The 24587-nt window shown below is 46.2% G+C and overlaps 5 protein-coding genes across 7 annotated transcripts in view; 3 read left to right on the forward strand and 2 right to left on the reverse strand.

Moving 5' to 3' along the window:
• Positions 1 to 117: 117 nt before the first annotated feature.
• On the forward strand, positions 118 to 8112 carry NEPRO (nucleolus and neural progenitor protein). Its single transcript, XM_042809625.1, has 9 exons — positions 118 to 208; positions 393 to 547; positions 1983 to 2059; positions 2200 to 2331; positions 2676 to 2753; positions 3639 to 3997; positions 4655 to 4716; positions 5046 to 5296; positions 5749 to 8112. The coding sequence occupies exons 1-9, from the start codon at positions 118 to 120 to the stop codon at positions 6125 to 6127; spliced, it is 1584 nt and encodes a 527-aa protein (XP_042665559.1). The 3' UTR covers positions 6128 to 8112.
• On the reverse strand, positions 7103 to 9202 carry TAF13 (TATA-box binding protein associated factor 13). The gene is made up of 4 exons (XM_042809810.1): positions 9117 to 9202; positions 8924 to 9002; positions 8543 to 8640; positions 7103 to 7728 (listed from the first exon to the last, which is right to left on the reverse strand). The coding sequence occupies exons 1-4, from the start codon at positions 9141 to 9143 to the stop codon at positions 7558 to 7560; spliced, it is 375 nt and encodes a 124-aa protein (XP_042665744.1). The 5' UTR covers positions 9144 to 9202; the 3' UTR covers positions 7103 to 7557.
• A 1649-nt stretch (positions 9203 to 10851) lies between these two features.
• On the reverse strand, positions 10852 to 15325 carry GTPBP8 (GTP binding protein 8 (putative)). Its single transcript, XM_042809809.1, has 7 exons — positions 15014 to 15325; positions 14749 to 14847; positions 14221 to 14351; positions 13757 to 13856; positions 13190 to 13308; positions 12821 to 12947; positions 10852 to 12243 (listed from the first exon to the last, which is right to left on the reverse strand). The coding sequence occupies exons 1-6, from the start codon at positions 15320 to 15322 to the stop codon at positions 12863 to 12865; spliced, it is 843 nt and encodes a 280-aa protein (XP_042665743.1). The 5' UTR covers positions 15323 to 15325; the 3' UTR covers positions 10852 to 12243; positions 12821 to 12862.
• Positions 15326 to 18258: 2933 nt separating this feature from the next.
• CD200R1 (CD200 receptor 1) overlaps positions 18259 to 24587 on the forward strand; it is a 48319-nt gene continuing 41990 nt past the window's right edge. The window contains exons 1-2 of one of the 3 annotated variants that reach the window (XM_042810192.1): positions 18259 to 19758; positions 20469 to 20777. In XM_042810192.1, coding sequence (XP_042666126.1) covers positions 19623 to 19758; positions 20469 to 20777 — 445 coding nt within the window. In that variant the 5' untranslated portion in view covers positions 18259 to 19622. The remainder of the gene's footprint in view (positions 19759 to 20468; positions 20778 to 24587) is intronic. The other 2 variants (XM_042810194.1, XM_042810193.1) reach the window with 2 other exon arrangements.
• Positions 20798 to 23887, forward strand: LOC122155879 (cell surface glycoprotein CD200 receptor 1-B-like). Its single transcript, XM_042810200.1, has 3 exons — positions 20798 to 21630; positions 21967 to 22069; positions 22823 to 23887. Exons 1-3 carry the CDS (start codon positions 21393 to 21395, stop codon positions 22839 to 22841), a joined length of 360 nt encoding a protein of 119 aa, XP_042666134.1. The 5' UTR covers positions 20798 to 21392; the 3' UTR covers positions 22842 to 23887.

A 24587-nucleotide genomic window follows, 5' to 3' on the forward strand; every position in this document is an offset into this window, starting at 1 on the left:
CGAGCAGCCCAAACGGTAACGCTCCACGCGCGCTGGGAACGCCGGGGATGACTGAGTGCAGACCGCACCCCCGCCCGCATGTCCCGCCCCGCGCAGCGCCGCCCCGCACAGGGAAAGATGGCGGCGCCCGAGGCGGCGTGGAACCGCGTGGACGTGCCGTGGCCCGCTAGCAGCAGCGCGGTGGCCGTGACCGCCCAGCACCCCGCAGGTCCCCGGCTCGGTTGCCGGACCGCGCGGCCGGGATAGAGTGGGGAGGGGCGGAGGCACCGGAGCCAGAGAGGCCGCAGGGAGGGCCGGGAGGGGGAAGGCGACCCTGGGCGTGCGGAGTCTGGGGGAGCGCGCGTGGGGAACGGCGGTGCGCGCGGCCGTTGCTGAGTGCCTCCCGTTCGCAGTGAGCTGCCTGCCGGCCCTGCGGCGGCGCTGCGTTGGCGCCCTGAAGCGGCTGTCCGGGCCGGGCCTGGCCGCCGAGGGACGCGTCTTGCGGGCCCTGCTCTACGTCTTCCACAGCAGGCTGCTGCGGCACCGGCCTTACCTGGCTATGCAGCAGGTGAGCGGCGGGCAACCTGCCTTGAACACCTCCAGGGACGGGGCATCCACCTCTCTGGGCAGCCTGTTCCAGCACCTCACCACTCTCACAGTAAAGAACTTCCCCCTGACATCCAACCTAAATCTTCCCTCCCTCAACTGAAAACCATTTCCCTTTGTCCTGCAGTTATCTACCCTTTCAAAGAGTTGATTCCCCTCCTGTTTGTAGGCTCCCTTTAGGTACTGAAAGGCTGCAATGAGGTCACCCCACAGCCTTCTTTTGTCCAGGTCCTGCTCCCTCAGCCTGTCCTCACAGGGGAGGTGCTCCATCTTTGGATCATCTTTGTGGCTCTCCTCTGGACCTCTCCAACAGCTCTCTGTCTTTCTTGTACTGGGGGCTCCAGACCTGGACACAGTACTCCAGATGGGGCCTCACAAGAGCAGAGTAGAGAGGGACAATCACCTCCCTGTTCCTGCTGGCCACCCCTCTTCTGATGGAGCCCAGGATATCATTTGCTTTCCGAGCTGCAAGAGCATAATGCTGGCTCATGTTAAGCTTTTTATCCATCAGAACCCCCAGGTCCTTCTCTGCAGGGCTGCTCTCAAGGTCTGCTCGTTGATACCTAGGATTCGTTTGGCCCAAGTGCAAAACCACAGATGGTTTGTGCACACCATGCACTGGTCCCGGAATGGGCCTGGGACATCGTGCAAAGCAGTGCTCTATTTCAGCTGGTGTGTCTTGGAGCCTCGTGCTATTTGATTCAGTTGGGAGCGGGGAGGTTTGTGTGTGGAAGAACAACTGCAGGCTGTTCTGTCAGGCACTGCCTCTCCTAAGGCAGAAGCTTAACTCTTCAGCAGTTCTGTAGTAAAGGGATTGCCATAGTCTTCAAATAACTATGCTGAAATAAAACAGCAGTCATTCTTACCTTCTTGATTCATTTGTTCTTTATTGTTTTTGAAAGACTGGTTACATCCCAAACACATTCCATTGTTAATATTTCAGAAACCTCTGTACTTTATCCCCATCATGCTGCATTATCACAGAGACACAGAATATCATGGGTTGTAAGGGACCCATAAGGATCATTGAGTGCAACTCCTGGCTCCATGCAGGACCACCCAAAAATCAGACCGTCTGCCTCAGAGCATTGTCTAAATGCTTCTTGAACTCCATTTATATGCTGCAGGAGAAACCATGCAGTGCCAATGAACAGTGACCTGCTCCTGCTCTTAATTCCCTGTTCACAGTAAGGTGATAAAGGGGTCTCTTCTGCACAGTGCAGATATGGGAACATGACTGCATCACACAAACCTGCAATTTGCTATTAAACTGATGAGGGGAAGGTGTCACTTAAAATACTGACTGCTCTTAGACAAGGGCATTTGTGTCTCTCAGAACACCAGCTGAAGGACTTTCCTTTTTTTTTCTTCTTTTTTTTCCCCTTTTTTTTTCGTAGGTAGAACAATGCTTGAAGCGCCTGTGGAAAATGAACTTGGTGGGCTGCATTGAAACCCTGGCAGAACTGATTCCCAGGTAGGTATTGCATACGTGACCCTGTATGCAATACTACCCATTGATCAGCCTAGGGAACTGAAGGCCTCCTTCAGTTGCTATGCTAGATTCAGTTGCAGATGCTAGATCGCAGATGTCTCCTTGCCCTTGTCTTGTCACAGGAAAAATAAAGCCGAGGCCCAAGCGGAGTGCTTAGTTCCCAGCCAGTCTATGCTGGAAACGGTGGCCGTGAAGGTGCTGGGAGGCTGTAAGCTCATACTGCGTCTGCTAGACTGTTGCTGTAAAGCATTTCTGTATCCTTTTTTCACTATGTAAACATTCTTACAGCTCACCGGCAGCACTTCACGAGGCCAAAGTAAGGTCTGCTGTAGGCTCTGTGTTGCTGGTGGACTCCACTGTGCAATTCATTTGTGCATGTTGAAGATTCTTTGATAGCCAGACATCTTATTTTCAAGTTATTAGGTAGGAACCTCAGGCTGTTGGCTGGCTGCTGTTCCAGCCTTGAGAAACCCAAAGTTTGGATACATATCTCCCAAATTATTCAGGATATTGCCTTGTGAATTGCCTGTAGTTGGTGTGTTCAGCAAGTTTCATTACATACTGTTTATTCTTTAACCTTAACTGGTGTAATCCTCAGCTTGTCTGTTAAACATCTCTGTTCAGAAGAATTCATACTTTTGAACACCGTGGCTTCAGGCTTGTTGAGCCGGCTATGGTTTGTGTATTTGAGTTTGCTGTCTTTTTGACATGCCTGTCAGGGAGAAAGCTTGTGATTAGAGCATTGCTGCTGAGTGAGCTTTATTCAGCTAGGAGGAGAGAGGAAAAAGATCTTATAAATCAGAGATCCCTCCATCCTTTTGGACTCGATTCTAGCACCTGAAGAGTTGTGTGAGTGGAGAGTGCTGTTTTGGAAGGCTTTGTTCTTTGTTCATCCTAAGGATGAACCATAAAGGAATGCTAATAAAAACACAGCATTACTGCTAGCCTGCCATACACTGACATCTGGCACTCTGCAGCAAGCAGTACATCTGCCTCATGCTGACATGGAAAGGCTGTGATAAAGTTGCTCACTAATAATTTTCCTGGAAAATCATTGTTTTGGTCAGAGCAGCACTAAGAAATAACTACTGCCTGTAACTGAGGAAGTAACAGGACTATGCACAAGAGCTTGCTAAAATTGTTTTCCACATAAGAAATCTCTTTTTCCCCAGCAAACACAGAGCATCAGTGCAAGCACAAGTGTCCTGAGTCCACGTGCACTGCTCATTAGAAAGACCTCTTGTGAAATGATTTGTGCATGATGTGAGAGCCTGCACTCTACAAAGCTGTAGGACCAGTCACATCAGTCCTGTGCTGTGGTCATGAATATGCCTGAAAGATGGAAGGTGTTTTGGCAGGAGAGGCTCAGGCTAGTATTAAAGGAAAATGTGATGGAATGTAAAGAGAAGGGCCTCTACTGAATGAGAACAAAGGGAAAGGGCAGTTTGAAATGTGATTTTTTTTAATCAGCTCTTCCCCTTGAGTTCAAGGCAATTGTTCAGTGAGTATAAGCACAAGTTCTTGCTAGGGGAGAGTCTACACCTTTGTCTTCTCCCTTCAGGATTCAATACAGGTGTGTACTGCAGAGCCTCATCTCCCTGTATGGCGTGGTATCAACATCACTTCATCTGGTGTCTGAGACCCAGCAGATGCCTTACATCAAGGGATTTACCTTCCCTTCTGATATCAGTAGCTTTCTTGGAGTTAACCTTTCTTCTGAGGTGAAGAAACAAAAAGCTAAAATGCTTACAGCAAAAAGACCTACCAGCTGGCTGAAGAAGCTCTTCCCAACCACGTCAGAAGCAGTGTCAAAGGTTGGGAAAAAGAGAGGTTTTGTGACCCCTGCAAGTGCTGTGAAAAACCACAGCATCCCTGCGGATGACATTGGAGAACCCGTTCTGACAACCAGAGACAGCAGAGGTAAAGTCTTTTGCCACAGCGCTACTGGTTTGTGAGATCTGAGACTGGCTACAGCTTTGTCTAACAGAGCCAAGCACTTTTACTACCCAGAGTGTGGTTCTGGTACTAACTCTCCTCTCTTGTCCTTGGAAGAGGATGAGAATGCTGCATGTACCCTTGATTTTATAAAGCTGTAGATAATGTCAGTACTGGGGAAGAAGGAGAATTGTTTTTAAACAACACAGCAAAGAGAGAAGCAGGCAATGAATGCTGTGTACAGGTCCTGTATTTTCTTGCTTCTGTATAATTGGGGCCCAAGAATGGCAAGGGATGCAAAGTCCACACGAGTAAGTAACATAATATAGGGGGCACGTAGCCCAGAACTAGCAATCGTCTCTTGCAGTCAGGCCTATGGTTGGCAGTGACAGTCAGGCATCTGGATATGTGCATGAAGCTTTTATACATGCAAGCTCACCCTTACAGCCATCTGTAAATCTGCATCTTCTTCATCCCTTGCTAGTTACCATGCAGGATGATGAAACGCTTGTAAGTGCTGGGTATAGGCATGAGGCTGCTGAGACAGTGGAGAGCTGAGAGCTCAGCAGGGCAAAGCATTACAGTGTCTTTGTGCAAGGTCCTAAAACTCTTTGCTTAATGGGAACTCTTCTCTTTCTATAGGGAACCACCTGCGGTTTGATGTGAAGAGTTTGCTTAGACCATCCAGACCTCCAGTACAAAGGGTTTGTATGCCACCATTTTACAGGAGTTTGCTTTTCTGTTGGCTTTTTTTTTTTTAAATTTGCTCTAAAGAGCCTAGCACTTGATACCTGTATGATGGAAGATGTCCCCTTTCCTTGCCTTATGTTACTCATCTAACAGGTCATTCTGTTATGAAAGCACTTGTTAGTTTGTCAAATGAAGTGACCAGAGAGGAAGTCAGTAGACAAGAATAGAAATGCTCATTGTGTGTCTCTCCTTAAGAAATGCAAAACACAGTGCTTTGCTCCACTCCAGCAGAGGATCAGACACCTCATGTTTTTAGAAACCCAACTATTTTTGTTTGTTTCAGGGTAGATGCACGACATCAAAACCTTTTAAAGAAACATCAGTGTCACTTTCCTCTTCTGTGGCAAAATTGCAGCATGCTGGGCCTTTCGTACAGATGTTTCAAACAGCTGCATCTTTTGGTGAGCTGTCAGAGGCACTCAGAAAAGCTATTCTGTGGTGCAAAGGCAATAAACTCAAATCAGCAGCTTATTTTCTGCGCAGCAAGTTGTTGAAAAGCAATCGGCTGCACCACGTGGAGGCGCAAGGATGCAGGTATTTTTCCTGAGTCTGGGGGTTCTGGATCTGACTTTCTATAGTTTAACTTCACATGTTTTGCTACAAGGCAGAGAAATACTGTGGTCTAACCTATTTTTTTGAGCTTGAGCACGATCACACCTTCAGGTCACTAGAACTGCTGATATGAATACTCTGTTTAGCTTCACTTGTGAGAGGATTTAAAAAGTTACTAAGTGCATGAATACGTAATAAAGAGGGGGGATGAAAATGCAGCTTAGATTATGTGCATGTATAATGATGCTAGATGATGTAAAGGGCATCAGATTTCTTGAGAATGCTATGGCTACCACTGTATAAGATGCTGTTTCATTTCCTGGGTATGACAAATGAAATGGTAAGAGAATGCCCGTATCTATATCTCTGAAAAGACCAGAAGTAACAGTAACAGCTGTTAAAGTTATCTTTTGTACATCTGCCTTTCTCTTAAGCTTGCAGAAGAAACTGTGCTGTGTCAAAACAACGCTCTGTAAATACCTCCTGCGGGGCTCACAGAACACACGCTGGCCAAGGCAGTACCATGGGGCATGGTTCTTTCAAAGGAGGGCAAAATTCTCCAAGTGCTCAAAGAGAATTCTGAAGACTGTTCAGCAAAAACATTCTGAGCTTTTTGGGGACCATGTGAGCAGTGTTTCACCCATCGTGAGGCCTTCAAGTTGGAAAGGATGTCCCATCATTCATACAGCCTCTGTGAAACAAAGTACAGCAGGGACTCCTGAACAGCTGCTGTTAAAAGAAAGCCCCAAGTCTGTGCACGGAGATTCTGAGAATGTGGATATTGATTCTATTTTTGCAGTAATGGGTGTCTGATTCTGGACTAGGAAGAAGAAACATGTCTCGTTTTTCTAAGTAGAACTCGGAATGCCTCTTAAGTGTCTTGGTACCTCATACACCAAGTTCTGCTAACAAAGGAATAACTATCTTATTTTTTTTTTAAGTTTTTTTTTTTTTTCCTTTTTTATGGAACAGTGTTAAAAACAGATAAGCAATCTTTATCCTTTTACCCAGCCTTGTCCAGGGACTGCAGCTTTGAGTTACTTCCTACTCAGTGCCTTTTCCCTTTTGCTGGGACCACCTGTTATTCGTGCTGTGCATTCAACAGCACTTAATTACCACCCAAGGCAGAAAGCTGCAGCTGATCACTTGCTGCTGCTCAGGCCTAAAGATCTGCCCCTTCTCCATAAAGTGTTATAACTCCTCTCTTGCTGTTTGTACAGACAACAGCCTTGACTTGCAGTGTTTTCACCGTTCTATACTTGTTATCCTTGTCCTGAAAAGAAGTTAACCAAATCCTGCTGCTTTGGAAATAGGGCAAAGCACAGCCAGAGCCTGCAAGAGTAAACCTACCTTTGAACAAGTCCTCCAGTGTCCTGAAGTCTTTTCAGTATGCAATTTTTGCCTGCTTGGCAAAGCAAAGTGTAGCTATTCCAGCACATATTTATTGCTTGCTCTAACACCATTTCACATGCTTAGTGCTTTCCATCAGGCTCTTAATTACCTGGTGATCCTGATCTTGGGGTTATTTATTTGAAAAACTTCTCTGAATGAAGTCAAACCAGCTTTATAGCTGAGCATCTGCCCAACAGGGGTAAGGAAGGGGTCTAAGAGCAAGTAAATCTGGAACAGGTTAATTTCAGTTCTCTAAACATACGGTAGAGAACAGCAGAGCTATGTCTACTAGGACAGAAACTGCACTTCAGAGCCCATGAAATGCTAGAAGAGCTCATACTTTTTTATGTGCCCTGTCTTAACTGGTCAATATAAGTTCAGTCTCTGAAGAGTGGGCACAGACTTGAGCTGTTTTATTCAAGGATTATATACAGAGCAGAATTTTGAATAGTTTGGGCTTGAAAACTTCATTCGTCCAGTTAACCAAGATCTATTTTCCAGGTTTCTTGTCAACAGAATACCTAGCAATAACCAAAGTAAAGAAGAACTTGTCACGGGCCTTCTAGATGCCAGATTCAACAGTCCCACAGCAAACAGACTTCTCACCTTTAAAGAATCCTTAGAGCTCATTTCTCAAATTCACAGAATGGTATAAAAACACGTTAGGAATAACACGTGCAATCAGGTAACACCTGGCTGCTTTGAATGCCTACCACAAGAGGTTGAGAGGCAGGGCAGATATCCCAGCAGCAATGATCTCCACCTCAAATAAACCCCTGAAAGCAACACACGTGACATTTCTTCTTCTTACAGGAGCCCACAGCATGCCCCCGTGAAGCCTGTACGCAGCATCAAGATCCATAATTTGCTTCATCAAAGGCCTTTCTGGCACGTTTCAGTTCTTCATTCATAGTCAGAAGGTCTTTAACTCTGGCAAACTTCCGGGGGTCCTTCCGGATTAGGAAGACAATGTCCTCAACCTGTACACGGCCCTGCCGTCCAATTGACATGGCCTTATGTGTCTGCAAGAGAGAAAAATCAGTGTTCCTCTACCCCTTTTAGTTTTTTTCTGATCTCAATCCCACTGTATTCCCTGTCATTTTTAACAGTCTAGAAGCAGCAAGTGCAGGATGTGGGCATTGCCATCCAAGTCCCAGAAGAACTTACAAGTGCAGTACCTCATATGCGTTGAGTACCACTCTACAGGAATGCCTTTGGAACTGAAGCCGGACTGGGGAGAACACACGCAGCGGACAACCTTTCAAAACTGAGCCATTTGTCAGCAGAACACATAGTGATGCCACAGGGTGCCTCAAAGTCAGCTGTAGATTTTTTCCTCTGCTACTTAAAGGCTCCAAACTCTGCCCTAAATCCATGTGCAATAAAGTGCATTAATTTTGTCTTAATATTCAAAGAGCAACATCTGAGTTTAGATTTCTTCCTAGCTGGAACTGAGTTTTTGCCTGGAATACTGCTGTCATTAAAGCAGAGGGAGCCAAAGCAGGCTCCCTAGATCAGGTTGCACAGGTAGGAGTCCGGGTGGGTCCTGAACATCTGCTGACAAGGAGACTCCACAACCCCTGTGGGCAGCCTGTTCCAGTGCTCCGTCACCCTCACTGTGAAGAAGTACTGTGCACATTTGTGCAGAAGCTCCTATACTCCAGTTTGTGGCCATTTCCCTTTGTCATATTGCCACACACCACTGAAAGTAGTCCAACCTTGTCTCTTTTCCTCCCGCACCTTAGATATTTATAGACATTGATCAGATCCCCTCTCAGTCTTCTTTTCCAAAGCTGAACAGAGCCGCCTTCAGTACACCGCCTCTGGCTGACTTACCATTTCTGTGATAAATTCTATCACCAGGTCCTCAAGAATGTCCACAGATTCTGTGTAAGGGTTCTGGTCATCCCCGAATCCGTACATCATGCATCTTACTGCAGGAAGATACACAGCGTGAGGCCTCTGTCTGCTCAGCACATCAGCAACGCTCCCATCCCGAGCTCCAGCCCAGTCACCACAGCAGGACGGTACCCACTCCCGGCAGGCAGGAGTGCAGGGAACACGTAGGCAGAAGCCAACAAAATCCCAGCAGCGCGCACGGAACGGGATGTCAGACAGCAGCATGCTGGGCCGGCCCCACACCAAACGCTTTACCGGCCACGGGGCAGCTGGCACGGCGGGTAACACACCGCCCCGGCAGCCCCCGCCTGGACTCACGTTCTTTAGAAAAGAGCCTCTTCCTCTTGCCCTGCCCGCCGTCCAGTCCGCCGCCGGCTTCCTCGGAGTCCTCCTCGAACTGGAGGGGCACAGCGGAGGAAGGAGGCCGTTAGACGGGGAGCCCCCTCCCGCCCTACGGGTAGACGCGTGGCCGCTCGCCCCACGCAAACAACCCGCAACCCCCGCCGCTCACCGGCGCATCCTCCTCCTCGTCAGCCATGGCCGCCACAGTCCGCCACCGCTTCCGGCCGAGGACGGAAGACCTTCCGGTTGCTCCGTCCCGCCTCCCACGGGGGCTGCCATCTTGTTGTGCCGAACTATTCTGTTAGAGCGCTTTCTTCTCCTGCCCTGACCAGTTCTTGCACTTGAAGACCTGCCGGCTTCCCTGAGTGTCTTTGCCCTTCAGAAACGCTTTCCATGGGATCCCGCGTAGAGTTTTCTCAGTATGTTTATATCACAGATTCTACGTCCAGGATCTGCTATGCTCCTGACGCTCAAGATCCTTGCTGAATGGTCTGTAGCACTCGTATCGCAGTGCTACTCTTACTGGCCTCTCTTCCTTTCTCCCAAAGCTTGCAAAGAATGCACGTTTATCTCTGCAGGAAGTGATTAGGAGACTGCTAATACAGCATCTGCCTCTGGTTAGCAGTTGATTTGTGACTCTCAGGTCACAAGCTGACAGTTCCTGTACACTTGTATCATAATGAGTATAAATCTAGGGAATCTGCAGATAAGAAAAGCAATGGATATGCTAAATCAAATCTCAAAATCAATTTTAGTCTCTGACGTTCATTTTAGGAAAAATAGTATTGGAGTATCAGTGGAGCTTTCTTGCAGGTAGCAAGGCACTGAAAGAGCGCAGGTCACTTTGTGACAAGGTTTTCTGGAAAAAGGATCTTAAATGCTCCAAATTCCTTTTCAGCATGTCAGTGACTTGGGCAAGAAGGCACAAGCTTTTGCTTGTGCATAGGTCTGTCCAGAAAAGCTGAAGATGAAATTTGACAATATAAGGCAAGTGCTACAGTTACGGTACCTAGTTCCATACCCTGTCAGGAGGATGCTCTGCAGAGATCCACTGCTGTTTCTTTTTGACTCAGTTTTTCAGCATGATTTTGGGTAAATTCCTCCTCCTACGTACATGGATCATGGCAGATTACTTGAATTTCACAACTTGAATTTCAGCACTGAACAATGTGAGTTCTTGTGGAGAATGTCATTTTAAAACATCTTTAGGACTTTTCCTAAATGATGGAGTACTGCGTGGAACATTACCACTGTTTTATTAAGCAGTGTGACATACACAAAGTGTCTTTAGGTATCCTGTTTGCTAGGCATTTATGCTTGGAGATACCTTTCAGGCAATCTGTTGCGCTTAATAGAGCAGTTACAGTTTAGGGAAGAGTAATGGCTGCTGGTTTGTATCATGGGGAATGATACCTTGGTAACTTAAGCTATTCAGAAGATTTTTCTTTAGGAAGCTGAAGAAGAGGAAGAAAAAGATGCAGTTGAAGTGATGACACTGGAGAAACAAAACCAGTAGACAGTAGAGTCAAGAAGATGGAACACAGAGGGATCTCAAGAAGTAAATTCAAAGGAAGTGAATACACTGCTTTGAGGTGTCTGAGATTAAACAGCCTTCCCCAAGGCAGTCTATGGCTGCTGCCATCTGGAGATACCACTTGCCTGAGGGCAGCAGTCCAGCAGTACTGTGGACACAGGAACCACTGGGGAACAGCATCAGCACAAATAGCCACATGGTGCACAAATGATACAGTGGATTATTAGAATACAAAAACATCATCTTCCCTATTAAACTAAATAGTTGATGGCGGTTCAATAATTACCTTATTGAGCACAACAGTTTCCTATGCTTATGTAAGATTTGAGTAGCTATATCTGAAGTAGTTAAAAATCAAGTATTTAACAAATGCTTGAACAGCGTTAAATTAGTATTAAAATGGAACAGTGCATACAGGCTTAACATTTTGGCTAATTCAGTAAGAGATACAGTAGTTAGCAAACCCAGTATTAAAAATCACTTGTGCACGTAAGGGAAGGACGTAAGTTGATACAGCTGGCTGTAAATTGATGAGATGGCAATAAAACAGATGTTACATGGAATGGTTTCAGGATCTCTCCTTCAGTTTGCTGCCAGGCCCACCACTTATCAGCGAGTGAACGAAAGAGAGAACTTCTGTGTCCACAGCCTCAGAAAATGCAATTCTTCATTCAGCAACACAGCACACTCCTAAGAACTTGGCAAGAAAGTCTACTTGCCAGTGTGTCACAACTGTTTAGCCAAAGCATGCACTAAAATGCTTGAACACGTAAAGCCTGCTTAATTTAACTTGATTTTATTTACTGTCACAGAGGCATCAATTCTTGCACACAACAAACTGAGGCCTTGAAGATTATAGCTTCTTTGACTACAATGATGCCTTTGAAAGACACTGGTTTTAAGATACTAACACATGCTTATTCCTGAAATGTTGACATGCACGTCAACATCTCTCTAGATCCTATTGTATTTATTTCTAGAATCAAACACCCACAGGCCAGTTTTCTTTGGAGCATTTTGGGATTATAAACAAAACAGCAGAGTTTTACAGGCTTGATCTCTGCTTACATGTAGAAACTGGAGATCCACATCTCTCTACAGTATTCCTCACCTTTCCACTTCCTACATATCTGCTGGAAACAAACTCTGCTTCAAGTCTAATCTGAGAGTTACAAGAAATTCCTTAATGTAGCAAACAGTAGAAATACCACCTTCAAGCCTCAGAGTAGTTTATGAAAGAATTACCTTGAGATTTAAACACTTAATGTAAGTTAGCTTGAACAACTGCATACACAGAATTGGCAGTCTTAAGACAGGATGAGTCCCAGGGCATGACACAGGCACTTACTAGCTTTGGTCTAAATTCCTGTGCACAACTACTGCTATTTAATGGCAGTTCTTTTTGTAGATTCTGTACAAGCTCTGGTTTCCCCCACATTGTACTCTTAGGTACAGCGGTTGTGGGACCTCAGTATTGTGCTTCAACTCCCAGCACAGGACAGATGCAGGTAACAGACCCATCTCTGATAACTCAGCTGAGGGCAGCTGCAGAACTTCAAGTGGGATTTAAAACAGAAGGTAGATGCAGCACCGAGTGATGATAAAGTGCAGGAGGAGAGAGTTCCGCTAGGTGTTGTTCATTTATCACCACTGTTTCAAGCCAACCAGAAGGCAGATCCCATAAAGTAGGTTTCCTTTCCTGCATCCACCAGGAACAAGGACAACTGGACGTACACAAGCGAGGCATGCTATCGTGCTGAACCTATGGAATGCACAATGCAGAGGAGTTACAAAGGTGCAAAAACACAAGAAGTTTCCAAAAAGCCTTTTGCAAACAAAGCATTGACTGTTTTCACTCTGGATAGCCTTAGAGCAGGCAGGGTGCCCATGTGCTAGTTTAAACTTCTAGATGTCATTCAGCTCAACAAGGCAAGTTTAGTTCACCTAACATACAGCCGTGTTTTTTTCATTTCTAAACTAAATGCTTTTTTATTAATGAGATTACTGGGCTATCTGTAGTATTCTAAATACAGCAGAGCTTAAGTAGGTGCAGTGAATTTTTGAATGTTTACCTGAAGGGAGATGGAGTCCTTTATTAAAACCTGGCTTCTCTGGAGGTCTCTGATTATTTATTTTTCCTCCACTGACACAAATACATAAGTTTTGTGTAGTACCCAGGATCCATTCACAGTGCAGATGTCTTGAATTAATGAATTTATTAAACAAAAAGCTTACCTTTAAAAACATTACCTTAGACAAAAATTTATACAAGCTTATCCAAAAATAATTTTGGTGCTTCAGATTCTTACAACAAAATTCCAGACCTCTAGTTTTGGCACCTTTTGTTCCAGATGAGCTGAGCAGACCAGGAGCCAGACTTTTCAGCTGGCCTCTACAGTAGGCAGGTTTCCAGTAACATGGGCTACGAAACACCTTAGCAAGTGGACTCCTGAAAACTCCACAGAACTGTGGAAACAAAGGGATGTTCAGTGCCTGATGCTGCGTATCTAGGAGCAAGACAAGCAAATTCAACCACTGGCTGCATTAAATTAAATTTATCCCCACAGTGCAATACAACATTAATAGAGTAAGCACTTCTAATGTAATCAATTATAGCTTGTTACTGCTAGCACAGTTCCAGACAAAGGTAGCTTGGTCAGTGCAAATCATCATCCACAAGGAACAGCAGCAAGAAAAAAACCCATTACCTGACTAGGAATAGCTGAGGAAAGCAACCCTGAGTTTTCTCCTTTACAAACTTCTGGATCCCCAGAACATTCTTTAACAACAGTCCCTTGGAAGCTCGGTCAATTTTTGTTAACACCATCTGTATGGACCCAGAAAAAGAAGACAGAGAGGAAAAGAAGATGATTTTGCTGCTAGCCTGGAACATCTGGAAGAGCTCCTGGGGCATTCTGCAAGGCAGGCAGAAAATTCTGGGTCATAGCTAATTGGGAGAAATGGTATAATACAGTTTACCAGAACACCACCACAGCCTGCACAGGCTATAGACCTTTTCATGTTCCTTGAGCTGAGCACTGAAAAACTGTCAATAAATAAATTTAAAAAAATCCCTCAGATGCCCCCAAACAAACCTTGGATCTATTTTATTATCAATAAAGAAGGCAGAGCGGATGGTATTACTAGTGAGGTAGGACAGCTTGCAAAAGTTCAGGTAGGAGGTACATTCCTTTATAGCTATATGCTAAAGGTAATCTAACACCAGTCAAGTTTTCCTACTGCTTCCACCTTCTCAAGAACAAAGTATTACTTACCACATAAGGAATCCCAAACTCCTCCAGCATCTCTACTGCAATAAGATCTGTGCTCTGGATTCCTACCACAGCATCAACTAATAGAAAAGTCCTCTTCAAGCTGTCAGAAATACAGGCAACAATAGTCAGCACCATTATTTTATCCTGCTGTGCTCCTGCCAAAGTCATAAGCAAGAACAAGAAATGCAAGATTTGGAGAAAGAAAAGCCAAGAAAAGCCATGCACGGCAGCTGAGAGTTCAGCATGGAGCAGCACCTTCATATCTTCTGCTGTTCAACCTGGCTAAGCATGAGTGAGTGACTGAATAAGGGTCACCACAGAGGTTTCCAGGGAACAACTTCAGACTCATCAACATGACCACTGAATGCTGCTAGCTCTGTGGCATTTTATCTTCTGATTACATCAATCTGCAAATCAGGCATTCATCTCTCATTACTGCATTGAGGTATAGTGAAGTCCCTTACTTGTGCCGCTCCTGCAGATAAGCCTCCACCATATCCACAAAGTCTTTTGGGGCACGGTAGCCATACCCTGGCATATCCACCAAAGTGAAGTACTTCCCTACGTTGAAGAAATTCATCTTCTTTGTGTGGCCCTGGGGAGAGGATTTAGAAAAGAAGAAGAAAGAGATGCTAAGATGGGCAGCTAGGTGACAGCCTGAAAGTGGTCTCTGTTCCATACCCCGTACATAAGCTGTCATCTCCTCCTCTTCTCACAATCCTCTATGGTTCTATCTTTAAAATAATCAACTAAAAATACCTTCACAGGTACCTTGGTTCTTTTACAAAGGGTTCTTTTACTCCATGTGCCAGGTGTGTTACGCACTAAGGCTGAGGAGCTATGCTGACTGCTTCCCACCTTTCTCTGTGCAAAAGCCAGGCCAGCGCTGGCTGCTCTCCTTCTACTCGAGCCTTTCCCTCTTCCTCAGTCACACCGCCTGGGTTACCAGCAGCTTTTGGCCCAGAGGGACAGAAGTTATAAACGGCACTTACTGGAGTTTTTGACACTCTGACCTCCACTTCTGGAGCCAGCGAGAACAAGGCCCGGATTAACGACGACTTGCCCACGTTGCTCCGGCCGATGAAGCACACCTGTGCTAGAGAAGAGCGAGCACTTCCACACCGACCTTCAGCACGGGGCGGCCGGCACCCACCGCCGCTTTTGCAGCCGCACGGGGCACAGCGGGGACAAAACTACAGCGCTGGGGTCGCCAAGCCCACCCAACCGGCCTCCCCGCTGTCCCGGCCGCGTCCTGACCTCGGGCCGCGCGGTCGTCGGGGCGTGCTCCATACGCACGGCGGAGCTCACGTAGTCGATGGCGTGACCGCGGCGGGAGGTGAAGAGCATCTCGGCATGCTGCAGCGCGGGCAGCCCGGGCTGGAACAGATTGAAGGCCGCCTCCTCTGCGCCGGGAGCCAGGTTGCGCGCCAGCCGCTGCAGTGGGAACATGACGCCGTCACGGCGGCTCCGCTCCAGCTTCAACACCTGCGAGAGGCCGGCCAGCGGCAGAGGAGAGTGGCCATACGGACCCCCCGCGCGGCTCCACGCCGCCCGCAGCAACAGCATAGCGGCGGCACTGGCCGGAAGGCGGCGGGCGGGGCGGGGCGGCGGGCGGGGCGGGCTCGGCGCTACGCAGCGTTTAACCCGTCGGTGTCTGAGCTATTGGCTTGCTTGGGCCGCGCTGAGTGAAGGAAAGTTGTCTTGAGCTGCATATACTTCGGTTGCTCCCAAAGCAATGCCTCCGAATTGTATTCATGGTAACTACAACGGATACAATACAGACAGTAGATATGTAGAGATATCTGTATTCCTGTTGTCCCCAGTGATGCGAACAAATCATAGACTAACAGAGAGAAAAAGCTTAGGCTGCTGACCAGGCTGGCCGTGTGTGGATATGAAGGAACAGCCTTTAGGTACCATAGAATCGCTCAGGTTGAAAAAGACCTTAGAGGTCATCAAGTCCAACTACTATCTAATCACACTATCCTTACTTTAAGAACCCACCGCTAAATCGTGTCCCTGAGTACCACATCCAAATGGTTTTTAAGCACATCCAGGGATGGTGACTCAACCACCTCCTTGGGGGGCCTATTCCGGTGGAACAGCCTCTGACAGCTGCTTTTTGTAGTAGGCATACAGGCAGCAGTCCAACACTGCCCTTCTTAGCATTTGGGAGTTTCTGTGGCCATGGCATCCAGAGGCTGCATGTGACACAATCCAGTGATGCTGAGGGCTCCTTGGGTCACACGGGTCACAGTTCTGAGGTTTCCATTGCATGAGATGGCTCCTGTTCCTTGAAGATCTACAATGTGGTATACAGAATTCTCTAGTGATCTGGACAGAAAACATGTCAGATGGAGATCCAGGCAAAAACGTTTATTTGGAAATGTGTAAATCCAGTAACACTGGAAAGCAACAAAGGCCATTTCTGAAAGTAAAATGAAGTGGGTTTTTGGAACCAACCATCCTTTCATTCAGATAGAGCAGGCATGTCCCACCCGCAGCCCGGCACAGCTCTCCCTGCAGCCATTCCCTGCCCCACACCACGATGGCGGTGTCTCTTCCCACCATGCAGCCCGGCCCCTCAGCACCAACGGGACATCGGTGCACTGTGACCCCATCCGGGCTGGGACCGGGACACGGGGCGCAGTGCGGTGCCAGCTCAAGTGGTGGCCAGTGGGGTTATGCAGTGTGTTACACTGGGACACCACAGTCCTCTGAACAGCCGTGCTTCTGTTTTGATACAAAGATTTGAGAATGCGTTTCAGGATGGCTGAAAAAATTATCAAATTTTTAGTTTATTTGCGGTTCCATTTTCAGTACATTACCTGTGAATTTTCAAATGGAATGTATAGAGTTGCAAATAAAAATCTGATCACGTCCTGCCACCAGACCTCTATTTACCCTTCACTTCACAGTCACACCTTATTCATGCCATTGCTTTTGGGTGGGATGCACCTTTATGAACAATTATTTTCAAGGATGAAGCACAGGAGGAGTAAAATTTCATCAAAAATCCCTATTATACACATGGAGAGCTCACTGAGTTTTGCAACCACTGCCATCGAATCAGCCCAATCTGCTGGTTTCACAAAAACAAGGTCATATATCCCACTAGTTTTATACTTTTGCTGCTCTCTTTTCTGATATGTTCTAATAAAAAACATTAAAAAATGAAAGAAGTTTTGTTACTTACATTCACTAATTACATTATATATTTTATGATGAGCTCTCCAAAAGTAATGCCTCTTATTTTATTATGTTGGCCAACAACACCAGAGGTGGATGTTGCTGGTATGGCAGTAGAGGTGGAACCTTCCTGCCAATATTTCCTTGTGTTTCGTTGCCACGCGACAGATGGACAGATGGCCACACGACAGCGGAGGGGCAGTGTGACAGAACTGCATCTGGCATGGGAGTGTGGATGAAGCAAAGCTGTGCCACCGAGTTACTTCATGCAGAAAAAATGGCACCCACTGACATTCACTGATGCTTGCTGAACATTTGTGGAGATCCAACAGTGGATGTGAGCACAGTGAGGCAGTGGGTGGTGCGTTTCAGCAGTGATGACAGTGGGGCACCTCCGCTGGTGCAGGTTTTGACGAGTGTGATATGCAGGGCAGGCTCCTGTTCATTGCTTGCAAAAATTCATAGCTAATCTGGTGACTATTTTGAAAACTAGTGTTTTGTCGCCAAATAGTGTTATTGTGCTCTTTGTATCTGTTGTAGTTTCCATGGATATAATTAGGAGCCATTACTTCAGGAGCAACTGACATACATGTAGCCTGGAACAATTCCCCTTCATTCCGTGCAGCCCAGGCGATGCAAAAGGTCGGACTCTCATGTAATAGGAGGAGCTTCCCAAGTGGTTGTTGTTGCTCGCTATGCCCACGAGATGGAAGTGAGGGTGCAGGCAGTGTGTGCACATGGAAACACCCTTACACGGACGGTGCTGCGTTCCTCCAGGACTCGAGGAGGTGTTTGCCATTTGGTGCCCGGGGGTGAGCCAGCTGGCGAGCAACAGCTCCACAGTGCGCTTTGGGACACCGGTAGCTAAAAACAGGCCTTGGTACATCACTAACTGGGAAGGAAATGGGAAGGATAAGGCCACTGCTAGAGGTGTGATGCATGCACAAAGTCCCCCCAGGACTCCTGCAGCATTGAAGAAATGACACAAAGGAAGCAGGGCACCTTGCAGTCATTCGCTGTACTTTGCTACCACGAGAAAATCAGTCTCCCAAACCACAGAAGTCTGAACTGAGGTGGAGGAAACAGTCTGAGGCTGAACAACACTTAGAACCAGCTCCAAAGATGTGCTAGAGGCAGATGTAAAACAGCCCGGTCAGAAGCTCTGCTGCACAGAGCAACTACTTGTGACACACCAATGATGCTCGTGCCACCATATTACCATTCTGTGTGGCTCCAGTGTTAAAGGACGACAGAGGCTGACCTTCCAAAACTTGAGAAACAGCAGCCAGCCCCACCACTGGACCCCATCCATATTGCACTTTCATGGCCTTTCCCTTCATCATAGGCATGCAGTAAATTGCTGTGCTGTGAGCAGCTTGTAATTCAAACTGAAAAAACGACATTAACTAGGAGAATGTGAACCTCAGTGCTTCCAGTTTTCATGGCTCAGGCCGTGTTTTCTTCCTCTGTCCTTTAGTGTTAAGCTCTGTCGTCAAGAGGAAGTGGCTGAAGCTCCCATGCTAGAGGGATATCTCCATCAGAGTGTTAAATATGTTCTTTTCATCTGGGGCTCATGTCTAAACATTTTAAATGCTTGTTGCACATGACCTCCAAACCACACAGCAGAGGCTGTACTGACCAAGGTAGCTGAAATTGCTTGACAAATATTTTGGAAAGAAAACTGCAACAACGGCAGAGATGAAAATTTCAGTGTATCGTGACTGTTGGCTATTCTAAATACAGAAACTGTGAGCACAGGAAGCCCAACTTACCTCTTGAACTTATCCAGATTCACCTTTGAGTCATCAATGGGCGCTATGCCCCTTCTCAGCTAACACCTGCAATTTGGAGGAGGGACGGTGGTGAGATATCTGCCTTCTTGCCAATGGTTTCTTCATCTGTGGATGCTTTGTGTCTGTTTGGCCAGAGGACCAAAGCCCTTTCAGGCAGGCACATTTCAGCACAGCCATGGACATCTATAAAACAGATGACTGCTGTGGGGCAAAGAGCTCTGTTCCCTTAGGAACAGGCAAAATAGGCAGCACCTCATTCCAGCCTGGTGGCTTCAAGGGCTGGGAAGGCTAACACTTTGGAGATAAAACTCCATTCACTGCATTAATTTCCAAAGAGGTACATCTTATATCTAGGAAGGTACCTTTGCTGATATGACAGCAGGCTTAATCACGTGGGCAGCCTCTACTTACCCACCTTCCCTGCCTGGAGGGGAGCAGGGACTGGCAATACATTTTAGAGAAGAAGTCTTAGGCTGTTTGGTACAAGAGGAAAATAGAGTAGGCTGGAAGGGAAATGGATTTTAAGAGGGTTTTATTTGGCTTTTTAATATGCCGAGCATCCTTTAAGCAGTAGGATAAGAATAACCTTGCCCCCATTCTTGATGATAAAATCCCCACTGTTGGATAAGAGCCAGACTAAAAGTCACTCTGCTTGTACTTTGTGCAACCTCTGCTACAGATTTTATCTTCTCTAAGTAACATTATGCAAAAGTCCAGAAAACAGAAAGCAAATACCAATACCACTTCCTTTATGTTGACCAATTCACTGCACAGGAAGAAGCTTCTTGATATGAATAACCATCAAGCTGTAGCTACAGTCAGGGGTCTGTATGAGCACAGGAAGAGCAGTGGCTCTAAGTGCTGCGGATCCCTAGCAGGGGAAGATGGGGAACTCACAGCAAGCTGGATGGTGCAAGAAGCCTGCATCATCCATGAAAACGAGAGCTGCCTGGGAAGTGGTCAGGAGCACCGCATGGACTGTCGTTCTGCTCACCAGCTCCGCAGTCACAGGAGCTACAGGTAGTTCTGACAGTATTTAGGGATCAAGTGTCTATGAAGGGCTGAGGAGGAAGGAGCACTGCATCACAATGATCTTTTTCTCAATTCTTCTTCAGATGGGGAAAAAAAAACAACCAAAAAAAGTAAGGGAAAGGATCTTAGAAATTGCCAAAGGGAATTTCTGATGTTTTCCTTCAGCTAAATGTTGTATTTACTCTTCTACTTCATCATTTTTCATTTGATGGCGCCATAATCAGGGAAATCGGTTCACATAAGTTTTTGAGTGGCAGGAGAGAATTTGACTCTTGTGCCTGCCCTGACTGGGGGGGTTGCTCATATCTACCACAAAACAGGAGTCAGTCTTTGTTGGTTCTTCTCCTGTACTGGGCAATGATGCTGAGGGAAGGGAACTCCAGGAGACCTTCCCACGCCAATGGGCTCAGCCAGCCTTTGCTTCCAAGTCATGTTACTTATCCATCGGTTTAGGGAATGGGCTGTGCAGAGGAAAGGAGAAAAACGAAGGACCGACTTTGGCAAACACAGCCATGAATTTGGCAATTGGTTTCTGTCTAAAACGAGACACGCAGCTCTTGGGCTGGTGGTGACAGGACCTCACTTCAGAATGTAATGGTGCTGACATTTGCCCGTGAAGCACGGAAGAGAACTCCAAGGCCATATGTGACATCTTGAGCACTTTCTCATACTTCTTTCTCCTTCCTTGTCTCCCCCAGGAATTAACAGAGTGTCAGCACACCTGGGTCACAGCGCTGTAATGACCTGCCCTAACAAAACAAATGTAACTATGGTAACATGGAAAATAAGCCCCAAGACTGGAGGCCAATGCGTCTTGGCATACCTGATTGGTAGTAACAAGACAGAAAAAACCAACTGCAGTGGCAGAATAAACTGGAGATCCAGACCAGACTGGGATCATGCACTTGAGATACAGCAAGTAGGAATGGCTGATGAGGGAAATTACACCTGCGAAGTGGTAAATGCAGATGGGAATTTCCATGGCCTGCATCACCTGACTGTGCAAGGTAAGGGTCTCCTTCCTCATTTCACTGTTCTCCAGAGGACGGTGTCCAGGCCTGGGCAAACAAAACTCCTCTCCTTGTGCACTAGAGGAAGTGTCTGGTAAGAAGAGGAGCTTTCTCATGGCAATAAAGGGTCATGCATTTCATGTAGAGTAACTCTGTTTCTTCCCTTTCGTTATTTGCCAAAACTCTCTTACCTTCTATTGCGGCTTTCTCCCCTGTAGAGTTATAAATGGTGAGTGTGAAGCAATTTAGAGTACTTTAAAGAAGGATTCTTAATGAGCACACTGATATCCTGCAGTCACTCAGTAACAGCTGCTTGGGACTAGTCTAATTCAGCCCTGTATTCTGGGGTATTCCCTACCTCCATGTCCAGGAATACCTCCTCTCAAGGCATGTGGCTGTAGTAGCTCACTTGAATGTAGAAGAATTGTCCAGAATGAAAAAAGATATACCCTTGTCTCTTGTGGCTTTGGAACACATTGCTGTGATGAGATGGCACTTCCAATTCCCCTCTTCTCACTATGATCCCTTTGGATAGTCGATAAAACCTCCTGTCCCACTGCAGCAACCCACACGCATCTCCCCCCTTCCTGGTACTCTGCAGTTTCCCCGAGAATGGCTCTGTACTGCGATGACCACGGGAACCCTGTGTGCGAGGCAGAGACAGAGAAGCCGGCTGCTGAGATCTCGTGGGTCCCACAGAGCAACTCCACACCCAGAGCAGACAGTCACAGTAACGGGACAGTGACAGTTCTCAGCAGGTTTGCAGCACATAGCAGCGATGGGAAGAATCCTACCTGCATCGTGTCCCACACAACTCTGAACGAGGCCAAGTCCATAGACTGCTCCTCATGTAAGCTTCCCTTTGTGTGCTCAGTTTCCTGTTTAGCCCTCTGTTCCTGCACTAAGACGTCAGTGGCATGACTGCAACCATGCAGCTGAGCTGAAGTTTCCAGTGAGAAATTTGTTGGGGTGGGGAAGGATAAACAAATGTGCTGTCAGAATTGAAAAGTGCTCTGTTAAATTCTAGGCAAGAAGATAAACATGGTACTCTTCCTTTCTAAAAATAAGGCTGAAATTAGTCTTATTCAGAAGTATACGGCAAATAATATTTTCTAGAAGGTGTGATTCTGTCAGGCATGCAGTAAATGGTTTGTGAGGTGCACTTAAAATAACTGTTTCTCTTTAGACCGCACTGCACGGTTTCATCAGTGTGTCATCAGCCTTGCTTGTCTGCTGGCCTCCTTTTTCCTTTTGGCTGTTCTTCACCTCTGCATATTCTGTGATGCCAGGTATGTGCAGGATGTGATACATATAACACCCCCCTTGTCACACCTAGAGAAGTTTACAAGGGCTTCTGGTGCTATTTCACATCATGTGCAGTCATGTCAGAATCTGACACAAGTGAACCAGCTCAGCACATGTTCATGCGGGTTTATCAGAGATATGTAACATCACAGCTGCTCTTAGAATTCATTCATTGGTGCTAGAGACCCGCCTCCTGCTGCCGTACTTCTTCCAGTAGCAAAAATACAAAAGAAACATCAGTTCAGTTCCACTGATAGAACAGTTCCGCAGATAGAAAACACGGGATTTCCAGGCTATGAAGATTAAATGACAGCAAAATATCTTCCAGAGGTTGGGTACACACTTTTGGACAATGTTGTCTTTCTCAAACAAAGGTAAGGAAGGCAGGGGTCATGCAGAAATGCAGGAAGTATTGCACAAGATCAGAATCAGTTTGTAACTGTTTCAGAGTTCTGGCAGCAATCTGGCAGCATGGCCAGTTATCAGTTGTATGCCGCAAGGTGCAACTGCTATGCAAAGTTACAGTACAAACAAGTAAAGCAGAAACAAAATGGAAGTATTTTCATTTGAGGTTACAGACATATATAATCAAAGATATAAAGCCTCATGTTTCTGAAATTCCCCACCAAAAGAAACAAATAGGAGAAATTCTGTTCTTGCATTCCTAGAGCACAGAACTGCATTTCTCAAAAAAATCTTGGTCCTCACATTTACAGTACTGATGTTTTGTTTTCCAGAAAGGAGAGGAACTCATAGAAGCCAAGGCATATCCATGTGCATAGCTGTCCAAGGCTATTCCTAACTCAGCACCTGAGCAGAGATGAAAGAAACTCCCTATATGCCTCAGTCTCAGCAATGTGAGATGTCACCGTGAATCACTGTGTCAAAGCATTCAGGCAGATGAAGCAAACATCCATGAAGCAGCCAATGTAACTGTGCAGAAATATGTCATGCAGGGCAGATCCTAGCTGATCTTTGTCAGCTTTCTCTTTTATCCTTTCTCTAAAGTAACCATAGATGTCATCACCCATGCAAGTATCCTTTTTTTTTTTTCTTAAATAAACACAATAAGAAAGTAATTCATGGTATATAGAAGGAAGTCACTCAACTTTAAGTACATCACATCCTCATATTCAAGTATCCTATTTTACTGGCTCAGAAGAAATTTTCTTGCATACTAGCAATAGCAACTTTCTCAAGATGGTTATGCAGGGACTGAAGTTAGCTTCAGTTTGAGCGGATTTATTATTTTCATTGGAAGAATTCTGTATTTCTGTATAAAAATGACCACGTATGGAGCCATCTACTGGAAGACTGTGTAGAGCAGTCGCTAGCGAAGGCTGAGGCCAAAATGCTGTTGAGTACTTCTGCCTTTTCCTTGTCTGTTGTTATCAGCCTGGCTATATTATCCACTAGAGGGGGTACACCTTCCTGGACTTTTCCAGTTGATGTACCCACAGAAGCCCTTCTTACCCTTCTTTGTGCCCCTTAACAAATCCACTTTCAGTTGGGCCTTGGCCTTCCTGACCTCATCCCTACACAGCCCAGCTGTTGTCACTGCCTGTGCATTTTCTTCTTGCTCTCCAGTTTGACCAGCAGGTCCTGATTCAGCCATGCTGATTTCTTGCCTTCCTTTCCTGACTTCCTACACTTGGGGATGGAGAGCTCTTGTGCCCTCAGGAAAGCTTCTTTAAACACCTGTCAGCTCTGCTCCATTCCCTTGTCCTTGAGAACAGATTCCCAGAGGATTTTGTTGACTAACTGCCTGATGAGCTGGAAGTTGGCCTTCCAAAATTAAACTTCCTGATTTTACTCTTTGTGTATCTGATATCTCTCAAGAGTGTGAACTCCATCAGTGCATGGTCACTGCTGCCCCAGCAGCCTCCAATCCTGATGTCACCAATCAGTTCACTTTCATTGGTGAGCAACAGGTCCAGCATTGCAGCTCCTCTGGTGGGGCTGTCCCTGGCTTTCCCTGGGTGTCAGGCATGCCAAGTACATCTAGACAGACAAAAATAGGTATAAACCATTTGAAGACACATAATTGCTTGCTCATAAATCCTAATAACTTGGAAGATGTATTGTTTTCTCCTTGAATAGCAAACTAGCTTGGCCTCCATTTCTTAGCTGATATCAGTAGTTTATTTACCACTACTTTTCTCCTCCTCACCTTTTTCTGGTGCAGCTGATAAAGTCCTGTAAGTCACTTCCTGGGCTGTTTCTGGCCATGACATTTGATGAACACAGCTGATGATTCCATTCCATGCTCACAGACACAGCCTCATTGTGCCCATCTGCTGTCACATATGGCTGTTTGGTCACAGGAGAGCTTGAACTTTGTACAACTGACACACAATTCAAGTAAACTTGGAGACAAGAGAAGAATAAACTCACTGCAATGCTAACCAAATTACTGCTAATTCACTGTGGTAACCTAACTGCCTTATCAAAAGCCAGCAGAAAACCACACTGACTTTGATATTTGTAGTTATCCTGGTAAGT

Source organism: Centrocercus urophasianus, unplaced genomic scaffold, assembly GCF_019232065.1.
Source record: "Centrocercus urophasianus isolate 14NV4802_14NV808 unplaced genomic scaffold, USGS_Curo_1.0 seq_12, whole genome shotgun sequence".
NCBI lineage: Eukaryota > Metazoa > Chordata > Aves > Galliformes > Phasianidae > Centrocercus > Centrocercus urophasianus.